This window comes from Pteronotus mesoamericanus, unplaced genomic scaffold (genome assembly GCF_021234165.1).
Source record: "Pteronotus mesoamericanus isolate MK-2021 breed Mesoamerican mustached bat unplaced genomic scaffold, CSHL_Meso_final scaffold_21, whole genome shotgun sequence".
Taxonomy (NCBI): Eukaryota; Metazoa; Chordata; class Mammalia; order Chiroptera; family Mormoopidae; genus Pteronotus; species Pteronotus mesoamericanus.
The window spans coordinates 21,793,181-21,806,876 of NW_026555310.1; the positions used below are offsets into that span (position 1 = coordinate 21,793,181).

Below are 13,696 nucleotides of genomic sequence, written 5' to 3' on the forward strand. Positions count from 1 at the left end.
ACAGTTTTTGGAAAGAAGATGCTGATTTTGAGGTGCTTCCCACATATCTCCACAAGACTTGCTTCTTTTGTGTTTTCAGACCTCTGCTAAAATGTCAATCTAAATAAAATAGCAACACCTCCACCTTCTCTTTTCCTATGACCCTATTTATTTTCTTCATGTACTGCACACACACGGTTCATATTTTCATTGATTGTTTGTTGTTTGTCTCTTCTCATTTGAATGGAAGCTCCATTTGTCTGTATTGTTCACTGCTATATCCCATAGTGCATAGAATAGTGCATGACACATAGTGAGTACTCAAAAAATAACTGTTAAGTGTGCGAATGAATCCAAATAGAAATTTCTAGTGGCCTTTTGGTTATAATAGTAAATGTTAATATTTTTGAGTGTGTATTGATGCTATGGAACAGATATTTTTCTAAATACCTTGCAAGTATTAATTCATATAATAAGTAATCCCTATGAGCTAGATACAGCTAATATTTATATGTTACAGATGAGGAGACTAAAATAAATATGGCTTAAGAAACTTGACCAAATTCTCAAAGTTACTAAGTAGTTGAGAGGAGATTCAGATCTCCTAGATTCAGATCTCCTAGATTCAAATCTAGGTGTTGGGGCTTCAGAATTCATACCCTAAATCATTTAGCTGTTCTGCCATGCAATTTTTAATGTTAAAGAGTAGAACTGGAGATAGAGATTAGAAAGTCACCAGTATGGATTTAGATATGAGTAGAGATCAGCTTGTCCTGGAGGTTTTTTCAAATTGATTTGGAATTCCTAACCTGTATCTGCCAGAGAGGCCAATGCTCTCTCCAATTTTTGGAGAATTTCCCTAAAGTTAATTATATACGGTCATGGTTTGTCCCACTTACCTGTTTCCTTTGATTACCTTCAGTTTATTCATCTCCTCCCCTTGCCTCCTGTGACTGCTCCGCTCTGTCTACTCCACAGCAATGTAGACATCGATTAAGGCTCTCTTTTCTTGGTTTTTCCAGAATACCATTCCCAAAGGCATTATAACAAAATTTATAGAAGTTTCACATTGAGACAGAGGAAACACTGAAAAGCGATGAAGCAAATAATATAAAAATTGAGCATCAGACAACTCTGTTCTTAATAGTATTTCAACTACTCTGTCATTGAGAATGTTCAGCTTTTGTTACATCTTGTCTCTAGCCTTCCAGGATGTTGTCACCCTCATTCTTCCCTTTCTTTCTCCTTCTTCTCACCCTTTGGGTCTCCCAGCCCCCAAATTCCTGTTAACTACTTGTGCTGGAGAGGTTAATTATTACTTACTGTCCTTTCTGCTCCTAAGACAGGATCTAAGAATTTCACCTTCAACACACAATACACCCTGTACACCTAAATGAAGAGAATTCTTTTTCCACAGGGAGCTCTGATATCTCTTGTTAAAATAATATTTTCTACTCCCTTACCAGTTTAGGCACTAGTTAAGGTCATGGAAGTGAATGAAATCTCTCAGAAAGTATGAGTGAAATAGGAAGGAAATCAGCAATAGATAGGTAGAAGGGAAAATATCAGGAAGCAGCTAGAGAGGAAATTTTTGTTGTTTGTTTTCATTTGTGGAGACTTAGGCAAGAGCCCATGTGGGGAAAGCGTCCGTGAAAGGGCATGGATGAAGATAAAGGCAATAAAGAGGATAAGGTGGACCAAGTCCTTAAGAAGGTGAGAAGGGGTAAGAGCCCAGGTTACAGGTGAATGAATTCACACAGGACGGGAGCAACATGCCTTCCTTCTGGGAAAAGATACCCATTTGTAATTGAAAGAGTGTTGAATCTAGAATCAAACTGAACTGAAATCAAGAGTCTACCGCATTCCTGTTATGAAACTTTGCTAGAGTACTAAACCACTCTGATCCTCAACTACAACCAAGGGTAATTCTCTCTTCATAGTGTTACTACAAAGCTTAAACAAGATAACATGTATTAAGCAGGAATCTTATAATGTGCTGATATTTTTGTAATTTGATTATTGTCTTCCAATTCTTGTCCCAGGCTGCCACTAGTGTCATAAATGAACAAGAGGCCATGTCTATTACATTTTTTCCCATCCTTTCTAATGGGATTTCTGATTCCATGGTCATTGTCATTTAGAATTTTGAATAAGTTTTGAGGGTTAACATCAAACTTGTTTCTAACAAGCCAAGGCTGGTCTACATACTTGCTTTACTTGGCTTTTACTTTCTTTTTAATTTGAAATCCTTCAGATGGGACATGAACATTCCATTTCCAGATCCATACCCTCTTGTCTTATCCCTGGCCCTTTGACATATTTTTGTAAGCTGCTTGGCCCCTGTATGCAGTCAAGTTTTCATTCTATGATGTAGACTGATTTGCACTGAAAAAGCTCACGCCACTGAAAATTTCCATGTTGCTAAATCTCCAAATAGCATTTTGCCTTTATTTCATTTGATTTCTTCTCAGCATTTGCTATTGCTGATAAACTTTTTAAACTCTTTCATTTTTCTGTTATTGAACACTATTCTGACTTCTTCTCACCTCTCTGCCCATCTACCCTGTGCTACCACTCTGCCTCTTCTGCCCACTGTTTAAATGTTATAATTTGTCAGTGTACTGTATATTGGGCCATTGTTCTTCTGGGTGATCTTATGTCCATGGGTGGCTCAGTGTGTTCAAAATTGGGTAATATCTTTCCCTTCACACCACCTCCTCCTTTTATGTTACTTATCATGATGAAAGAAGCCACCAGAAGTCCAAGCCACTCAACCCCCCGAACTGAAACTACTGTCACACCTGAGAGGGATAAATATATATATATTTTTTGTCAAACATATATATATACATATATATATATATATATATATATATATATATATATATATATATATATTTATCCCTCTCAGGTGTTGTTTTATATATATATATATAAACAACATACACAGAATTGACACTGAATCAGGAAGGACGCTTATCCATACACTTCACCATTGAAGATTAACCCTGCTCCTCCCATTCACCAAAGTTGGCTTCTCCTTCCTTCCCTCCACTCCCTGTGGTTAAAACCGTCATCACTTCCCCCATGAACTAATGCATGCTAATTAGTCCCTATTTTTCCTTATGGGTAGAACTTAAGCTTGATTGGCAGTACATTATTCTTTTATTCTGCTCTATGCACTAAGTTAACCTCATCTCTAGCTACTCCCGAGGCAGTAAAGCTTTATTGTATTGAATTGTTTGCATTTCTCTGAACACTTCCCTCTCTCACCGCTGTGCCTTTGCCCACACTGCTCTCTCAGTCAAGAATGCTCTTTCTTTTCAACTCCATTTACATAGCTAATGCCTATCTGTTCTTCAAAACACAGTTTGGATGTATCCATCTCTGAAGGGGTTGTCTAAAATTTCTATCCTCTTAAGATCACTCTCCAGTGTAGTTTGGAATGCCCATTCTACAAATATTTCAGAAGTTTGCATTGTTAGGACGTATTTTAACATGCACTGTGTATGAATAGAATGGCTTGGTGTGATGTGTTTCTTTAAATCTGGTAAAATGTGTCCTGTGGAAGAGACACTCCTACAGGATAAGAAGATACCGAGGAGGAAAGATTTGTAATCAACACAAAGTTAATGTTCATTGACAAAGGAAAAGAAGGCAACAGCTGTGTAAACAAACAGCTGTGCAAGGAGATGGAAAAATGACAACAGGCAACCATGAATATAGCAAATGGTCTAAAATATTTTTAAAAGCTAGTAAATAATATGAGGAAATGAATTAAGCCACTGGAAATTACTGGGAGGTTTGAACAGGAAGTAAATAATAAGGAAAACATTCAAATAAAATTATAGAGAAAAAATTAGAAAATATTTTATGTAGAAGTGAACTTTTAAAATGAAATATATCTAAGATAAATTAACTTGAGCATTTGTAACTTTTTGTAAATGTGTTTTATATCATACAAACAACATTATATTAAAAACATGAAATTACAACAGTTCTAATTTACTGTGTTGAAAAAAGCAAACTAGATACAATGGTTTTACTTTGCACTTATGCGATTACTAAGGTGACTGACTTTTCGAAAGGAAATATTTAATAACACAAGTAACACATTAGCATACCTTCCTTCTGAAAAATGAAAGCATTCCAGATGAAGCTCATTTTCCTTGACCCTCTATTCAGACCCTCATCCCCACTCCTCTCCCCAGAGGTAGCCATTATTTTCAGCTTAATATCTATCCTTCTAACATTTTCCCATGCATCTACATGTGTAACTATAGAAAATATATATTCTGTATGATAATCCACTATACAAATTGCCATAGTAATTATGCAATTTCTTTGTTTTTCCTGTAACATGTCTTGGAAATATTCCTATTTCCATACAAATAGAGCCGTGTCATTAAACGGACTGTCTTGTATCTATAGTATGAATGTAATTATTTGTTTCGCCATTCCCTTAGTGACAGACTTTTAGGTTGCTTCTGATTTTCTGCATACTTCAGCAAACATTCATGAATATTTACTTAGTGCCATTCCTCAGCATCCTTTCCGGCTCTGTGGTTTTAACAGTAAACAAAACGAAGTTCTCCTTATGAACATTCAAGATGACAAAAACAATAAACAGACATATATAAAATAAAATGTCATGTAGTGATAGGTACTATGAAAAACTGCAACAAAGGTGAGAGACAAGGTGGGTGTTCAGGAAAATCTTCTCTGAGGTAATTTATTTGAGTCAAGACCTAAGAGAAGTGAGGGAGTTTGCTCTGTAAATATCAAGGGCACCAGCTGAGAAATGGAAGGGCTGGGTCAGTAAGTGTTTACTCAAAGTGCCAAATCACCTTCCAAACTGTCTGTAACAATTCATACTCCCATTTGAAGCATAAAAGTACCTGTTTCTCACACTTTTTCTAATTATTAACATGTTTCTTAATTTTTAACAATTAGATATGTGGAACACTGCTCTTTTGCTGTAGTTTTAATTGGTATACATTTCATGTTTGTGATTGTGCATATTTTAATATGTATGTTAGCCCTCTGGATTTGCTCATCTCTGACTTGGCAGTCCTAATTTTATAATGTATCTTTAATTTATTTTAATTCTCTAAAATGTGATTGCTATTGTGTGAAGAAGATATGATGGGCTTTTTAAATTATTTTATTTTTTTAGAGCAGTTTCAGGTTTGCAACAAAATTCAGAGGAAAATACACTACAAAGATTTTCCTTATACCTCCTACCCACATACGTGCAGCCTCTCCCATTAACTGCATCCACACTAGAGCGCTACATTTGTTGCAATTGATGAACCTGCATCAACACATTATAATCACCTAAAGTCCATAGTTTACATTATAGTTTGCTCTTGGTGCTGTACATCCTGGTGGTTCAGACAAATATATAATGAATGACATGTTTCCATCAATATGGTATCATGCAGTGTGTTTTCACTGCCCTAAAATTCCTCTGTGTCCCACCTGTTCTTTCCATTCTCCCTTCCCATCTCCAAGCAACCACTGATCTTTATACTGTCTCCACAGTTTTGCCTTTTCCAACACGTCATTTAGTTGAAATTGTACAGTATGTGGCCTTTTCAGATTGGCTTCTGTAACTTAGTAATATGAATTTAAGGTTCCCCCCCCCATCTTGTCGTGGCTTGATAACTCATTTCTTTTTAGTGTTGAATCATAATCCATTGTACTCCACCTAATGAAGGACCACTTGGGCACTCCAAGTTTGGCAGTTATGAATGTGCTTGTCCAGGTTCCTGTGTGGACATAAATTTTCAACACTTTTGGATAAATACCAAGGATCATGATTGTTAGATTGCATGGTAAAAGTCTGTTAATTTTGTAAGAAACCACCAAACTGCGTTCCAAAGTGGCTGTACCATTTTGCGTTCCCACCAGCAGTGAATGAGAGTTTCTGTAGCTCTACATTCTCACGGGCATTCGGGTACTGTCAATGTTCTGGATTTTGGCTCTTCTCATAGATGTGAATGTCATTTTAATTTACATTTTCCTGATGGTATATGATGTGAAGCTTTTTTAATATGCTTATATGCTGATGTCTGGTGAGGTGTCTATGAATGTCTTTGGACCATTTTTATTTTTTTTTATTACTAAGTTTTAAAGAGTTCTGTGTATATTTTGCCTAACAATTCTTTATTAGCTGTGTCATTTGAACATATTTTCTCCAAGGCTCTGGCTTGTCATCTTATTCTCTTGATGTTGCCTTTCATAGAGCAGAAGTTTTTAATTTTAATGAAGTTCAGTTTATGAACTAGATCTTTCATGTATTGTGCCTTTGGGGTATCTAAAAAGTCATTGCCATAGCCAAGGTCATCTAGGTTTTCTCCTGTGTTATCTTCTAGGAGGTTTATTTGCATTTTATATTTAGGTCTGTGATCCATTTTGAGTTAATTCTTGTGAAGGGTGTAAAATTTGTTTCTAGACTCATGTTTTTGCATGTGGATGTCTAGTTCCATTTGCTCCATTATATTGCCTTTGCTCCTTTCTCACAGATTTATGAGGGTCTATTTCTGGGCCTTCTGTTCTGTTCCATTGATCCATTTGTCTATTCTTTTGCCAGTACCACCCTGTCTTGATTACTGTAGCTTTATAGCAAGTCTTGAATTTGGGTAGTATCAGTACTCCAACTTTGCTCTTCTCCTTCAATAGCATATTGGCTATTCTAAGTCTTTTCCTTTTACTTATGAATTTTAGAATCAGTGTGTTGATATGCACAAAATTTCTAGGAATTTGATTGGGGTTGCAATGACTCTACAAAAAAGTTAGAAAGAACTGACATCTTGACAATATTGAGTCTTTCTATTCATGAATATCTCATATTTCTCAATTTATTATATATTTAGTTCCTTGCTTTTATTCAACTAGAGCTTTGTAGTTTTCTTCACATAGATCTTACACAGTCCATATTTTGTTAGATATATGCCTAAGTATTTCATTTTTGGAGGTACTAATGTAAATGGTATTGTGTTTTTTATTTCAAATTCCATTTGTTTGTTGCTAATATATAGAAAAGCAATTGACTTTCATATTAACCTTGCAAGGTTATTCATTTTTGGAGGTACTAATGTAAATGGTATTGTGTTTTTTATTTCAAATTCCATTTGTTTGTCGCTAATATATAGAAAAGCAATTGACTTTCATGTATTAACCTTGCAGGTTATCCTGCAACCTTGCTCTAGTCATTTATTAAATCCAGGAGGGGTTTCTTTTTTTTTTTTTGGTCTTTTAAAAAAATTTTCTACATAACAATTGTGTCAATTGCAAAGACAGTTTTACTTATTCTTTGCCAGTCTGTATAACTTTTATTTCCTTACTAGTCTAATTGTGTTAGCAATGACATCCACTATAATGTTGAAATCATTATACATCCTTGTATAATGATTTCAACATTATACAAGAGAGGATACATCCTTGGCTTGTGCCTGATCTTAATGGGAAAGCTTCAAGTTTCTCACCAAAACGTTCATTCGGTGAAGGGTTTTTGTGGACAGTCTTTATCAAGTTGAAGAAGTTCTCCTTTATTCCTGGTTTAGAGGTGGGTTTTTAAAAGTTGATCTTGTCCAAGTCTTTATTGGTTCCAATAAATAATTTTTCAATTGGTTCTCCTGTATATTCTAGATAGGTAATTATATTTTCTACAAATATTGACAGATTCCTCTAATAATCTTATGAACATACTTGAACTATGTTTTAAAATGTATTTTCTAATGTAGTATATGTATTAATGTATTGCTAACTTTTTATTTTATTATATTTCTGATTAGATGATATGATCTATATGATGATAATTACTTTAATATATATATTTTTTCTTTTGTGACATAATGTATAGTCATTTTTAGGAAATGCCTATTTATGTTTAAAAATAATAGACTTTTTAAATTGAAAGCCCTCACTATGATTGTGGATTTGTGAGTATCTATTTGAATTTTTATCAGTTTTTGCTACATATATTTTAAAACTATCTTGTTAGGTACATAAAGTTTCTTGAGTATTACATTGTACTAAATTGTTCATTTGATCAATGTAAATTGCTTTTTGCTTTTTATGATTTAAAATTTTTAATTTTCATTTTTAACAAAATAATGTGTACATAGTTTTAAAAATCAAGTAATATTAAAATAGAAAGCAGAAATCCTGTCCTGAAGTAAATCCTGAAGTAAAGTTCTAAGACTTTCAAATTCTCTGTTTTTTCTCTTGTTACACTTTAAAGTGTCATGCCTAATTGGAATTTTAAAATTTTCCATTTATTTACTCATTTATTATGGAAAAATAAAGATTTATTTTTCTTAAAGTGCTCCTCACAGCATCCCCCACCATATACACTTTCCCTTTTTGATCTCTCAGTCAAGATATATCACAATCTAAATCAATAGTCAGTACTTACCTTAGTGTCTACATAAGGTCCTGTTCACATCTGAGATAAAAGTCTATTACAATTATTTAATATGCTTTTCAACTTTTAATTTTTTCCCCAGAGCAAATAAAGATTTCTCATAAAATAGTCATTTTTTCATCTCTAGTCTCCACTAGAGCTGCAAATCTTCTTTCATTACTGCCAACATGTTAGTCTATCAGGGCCACATTTTTATTGTTGTTGAGACATCCTTTCAGAAACTATTTTTTTCTCTCACTAGAATTGGACTGATGACTTCCAATTCCTGCTGTGTAGCCATTTCCCGGAGCCCTCCTTGATCAGCATCCATCTGTTGTTATATGTTTTAATTGCCAAGAGGTCTCTCTTATTACCTAAATTCTCTCTCTCTCTCTCTCTCTCCTTTTTTCTTTTGTAGAGTATCCTACTCTTGGTTTATAGATGCAGTATCTATTATTATTTCCAAAAAACTAATTATAGATTATGATTTTTTTTCTTGCCCCTTGAATAATATTGTTTTCCTCTGAATTCTTTTGTTCTTCGGTTTTGTTTACTGACTCTCATGTTGGAGACTTCCTCAGTGTCTTCTGATCTTGGATGTCCTTGTTTGGTGACAGGAAGTTCTCTGCAGAGTTGAAAGCTCTTTGCATGGACAACTTCTTGACAGGCAGTCTTTACCCTCAGTTGAAGAGAAGGTGGTAAGGTGGCTTTCTTTTGAGTGACTCCCAAGTGTCACTATCTACTGGTCTTTCTTTTGGCCTTTCTGAGTCTATATTCTACTTGAGAACTATGAGTCTGCCTTCCAATATTCTATGAGTTGAAAAGTATCCTCAGTTTCCCCTGGGTTGTGCTAGCTATTTTTGTACAGTTACTCTCCCTAGAGCCTAGCATACCCTCACCCCCACCCCAGCCCTGTCTTTAAATAATTATTTTACTTATCTAAAATTATTTTATAATTTTCTTATCAGGTATGAATCTATTCCCCCTCAAATTTCAAATTGTTAACTAGTTGTCTTGGCATTGTTTATTAACTAATTTTTAAAATTTCATCAATTATGTCTCTAATATCACATATTAAATTTATTTGCAGTATGTGCTGTATTTATGTGTTTTGTGCTCTGTTTTATTAATACATTTTTCTATTTCTTTCCCATATTCACTATATTAATTTTTATTTTTAATGGCTAATCTGGGTTCACTTGCTTCTTTTTCAATTATTATTTAATAGTTTTCCATTCATATAGTATACCACCATTCTGAGCTAGGTTATAAAGATTAAAAGATGAATAAGATATTTCCCTGTATTCAAGGAGTACATGTTCTCAGATGGCACGATCAGTTCATATTAAGGAGTTTAAAGAAGACTCTTGAAAGATGAGGTTGGAAGTGGGGAATAGACTGTTGAAGGAAAAGCTTAAGCTGAGTCTTCATATATAGGCAGAACTTCACAAGTACATTGAATGATGAGCAAAAATATGGATGTAAAAATGTGGAAAGGTGTATGTACAGGGGTGGTTGGAGCATAGCGTGAGGGCATGGAGGGTAGCTGAGTATGACATGGCTGGAGAGATAAGCTAGGGACCTCTCTTTTATCATTCTAAATGAATTTTAAAATAATTTGGTAAAACTCGAAACTATTCTTATTAAACTCTTGATCAGGATAACATTAATTATATTAGTCATGCCACAAATAATTATTAAGTTGAGCCAAGTAATGTCATTTGTTGAAGAATGGGATAGGCAAAAGTAATAAAATATATACTATGGGATGGTTTTTTAGTAGTGCCAATGAAAGTAAGAGTCTAGTAAATCTAAGATGTGTGATTCTTTCCAAAGTTAAAACTCAAGTAAGGAAGACAGCCCTCTTCAAGAATAATCAGTCACCTTTAAGACAAAGAACGCAAAATCCACTGCCCTGATTTTATTGGCGCTGTGTGTGAGTCTCATTAGTATGCGGTCCACCAGAAAAAATGAGGAGTTTCCATCCACCAGCGGAGCCCTGTGGAATAGGAGTCATTCTGTACAGCAATAGGAAGGAATTCTTTGCAGGAAACAAAAGGGAACAACTAGACGTATATTAGCTGCTCTAGAATGTGGCTGGTGCAATGAAACCTAGAATGTAGCTCTGGGGACAGGGCAGACATCAGAAAAAATTTATTTCATTAAGTTTAAACAATGTTAAAAGGAGAGAGGGAGGTAATTCAATAGAGATGGAGAGGCTGAATGTTTTAAAGATCGGAAACCCACTTTGGACAAGAGTTCTTTAGAAAATGTGAAGTAGCTTGTTCCATGACAAGAGGGGAAGAGGGAGCACTCTTCCTCCTAGGGTTACAACAAGGATAAAATTAGATGAAAAGAAAGATGTTGAGGAGTAGATGGAGAGAGCTAGACAGATTGCACTGGCTTTGAGCTTGTAAGTATATCCCCTGGACACCAGCATCATGAAATCACTGGAGAGTGCTGGATATAAATTCAGATTTTCCAGCTATCATTTGGGAACCACCGTTCAAATGAAGCAGGATACTATCTGCAAGGTGTGTCTACATTATTGAGAATGAATTACTGTTGTAGGAAGAGAGTAGAAAATAGGGATGGGCAATTTAAAAATGAGAGCATTTAAAATTGTCTAAGAAGAGCCTATTTGGAAGTTGGAAAGCGGGAATTTCTGTTGGAGAAGCAGGCTCAGCCCCAGAATATGGTTCAATATGTTTCCATGACTTCTATGGTAAAGGGATTCCACCTAAAAACCCTGTGATCATTTCTCTATTTGTCAGGACCCAGTAAAAATTGCTAAAGCAGGCTGCTGAATCAAGGTCATGAAGAAAACTTGAGCAATTTCCCTTCCTTTGGGCTTGAGAAACACACCTTTCTTGGCAGGCAGAGTTAATAGCACTGATTGTTGCATAAAATCCTGTGGATTTGTGTATTCAGAATTTTGGTTTCACATGTTTCTGATGAGCCCTGCCAAGATGTCAGGCCAGACTCGCTCTGCTAGTTGTGGCTCAGTTCCATTCCTGGATGCTGCTGCAAGGCTCTCGTCTATTTCATTGTCTTTCTCTTTGCTCTCACTTGAGCTGTATCAGCAACCTCTGAACTGGTTTTTAGGCCACTAACCTCTTCCTTCCCCAGAACATCTTCTAACTGCCAGAGTTACCTTTTTGACATAGACTGACCACTAAACAAATAATGAAATACTTGTGTCCAAATAGTACTCACTGCTGTGAAGCCTCCTCGTCACTAGAGTGAAATCCAAAGACACACAAGTTTTTTTCAACATGCCTCATCTTCAACCACTGCCCTAGTCAGTCCCGCCTTGCTCATCACAGGAACACTGAATCCTCATCCTTGTTTTAGTACACTGTATACCCTCGTCAATGACCAAAGTATCCCTTCTAGTTTAGTTGCTCTCTTTCCTGTTGTTTCCCTGAAGAGGTATATTTAAATGTCACCTCCTCTCTGTAGCTTTCTTGGACCCCACATCCTCTTCCAAAGCAGAGTTAATTATTTTTAACTGAATTTCATGTTTTTTTTACACATATCAATGTTGCATTTAGGATATTCTAGTGCACTCATTTATCATTTTGTTTCCACAACTACTTGAATTTTTTGAGACCAAAATTTGGTCATTAAATTTTTAATTCCTCAATTACTGATATATAGGATGTGGACCATCCATTTTAGGGGAATATATTTAAACTTTCATTTCATGTAATCCAAAGTGAAAGAACATAGGAGAGAAATGTTCTTTAGTGCAAGCAAAATGGGCAACTCCCAACATCCTTTTATAATAACAAGTCTTTTTTTTCCATGTTATAGTTACAATATAGCGTTGGTTAATCTGAACACTGGTATTGTAAAATCATAGAATTTCAATGGGAAGAATTATTTTAGAAGAGGATCCTTTGTTGTGCAGTTGAAGAAAGCGGTCCTGTGCTTATGTCAGACCTCACAAGTAGCTTTTATTAAAATCTTATCTGATAACCAAAAGCTTTTTGAATTCATGAGTATTAAATCATCTTTACACTTCAAACAAATAAAATGAAGAGAACAAAATTTACAACGTGCTTTAGTTCTGAAGGAATTCCATGAAGGAATCTTAACCTGAGTTTAGAGGCGAGGGAAAGCCGCGTTACATGATGAGAGATCATTGGAAGTTCAAGGACGATATGAACTATTAAGGCCATCAGAAAAACAACAGAGTAGGTGTTGATGAATTTCTTTTCTTCAGGTTCATTGAGTCTCTCTTTCTCTTCAATAGGTTTCAGAACCTGCTGTGGTCCAGAAAGACATTTGTGGACAACATGAAAATTTATAACCACAGTTACATCTACATGCCTGCGTTTTCTATGAAGACAGGAACAGAGCCATCCCTCCGGGTTTATTATACACTGTCAGATGTCGGTGCCAATCAAACAGTGCTCTTTGCTAACCCCAACTTTCTGCGTAGCATTGGAAAGTTCTGGAAAAGTAGGGGAATTCATGCCAAACGCCTGTCTACAGGACTCTTTCTGGTGAGCGCAGCCCTGGGACTCTGTGAGGAGGTGGCCATCTATGGCTTCTGGCCCTTCTCTGTGAATATGCATGAGCAGCCCATCAGCCACCACTACTATGATAATGTCTTGCCCTTTTCTGGCTTTCATGCCATGCCAGAGGAATTTCTCCAACTCTGGTATCTTCATAAAATTGGTGCACTGAGAATGCAGCTAGACCCGTGTGAGGACACCTCACTCCAGCCCACCTCCTAGGGACAGTGGAAAAAGGAAAAACTAAGTCAGGGTATTTTTGTTAGGTTTTCTACATGACTGCAAAAGGAAATGGTGAAGTTGTTTCATGAATTTGCATGGGTCACTTGCACACAACAACCACCAACCATGGGAAACTCTACTTTTAATGTTGGCTTGGAGGACAAGTAAGAAGTAAAATGTCCTGTGAAATATTTTATAGCACATTGTGGATTTGCAATCTTAACATTCTGATGAAATAATGTTGGTAAAGCACATTTACATGGGTTAAAATCGAGAAGGTTCAGTTCACAAATAAGACGGAACTCTAGTTGTTGAAGTTGAGGAGTTACTTAAGGTTAATAAAGTAAGTGCCAGGGCAAAGTGTTACTGGTTGTCAGTACAGACTGGCTTAATTTAAACAACAACAACAACAACAACAACAACAACTATGTATGAAAACTGACATTAGAACCATAAGTTTTTAAAAAATTATTATTTATTTTTGCTCTATTTAGGGGCAGTGAGTGAGTAATGAGATAGATTTTTAAAAATCTAAGGATACAAAGCACTACAGCTGATATTG

At 35.6% G+C, this 13,696-nt stretch overlaps 1 protein-coding gene across 1 annotated transcript in view; it reads left to right on the forward strand.

The window, feature by feature from the left end:
* The window catches only part of ST8SIA1 (ST8 alpha-N-acetyl-neuraminide alpha-2,8-sialyltransferase 1), a 123,264-nt gene extending 110,130 nt beyond the window's left edge, over positions 1–13,134 (forward strand). The window contains exon 5 of the mRNA XM_054591339.1: positions 12,648–13,134. Within this exon, the coding sequence (XP_054447314.1) occupies positions 12,648–13,134 (487 nt within the window). The remainder of the gene's footprint in view (positions 1–12,647) is intronic.
* The last annotated feature ends 562 nt before the right edge of the window (positions 13,135–13,696 follow it).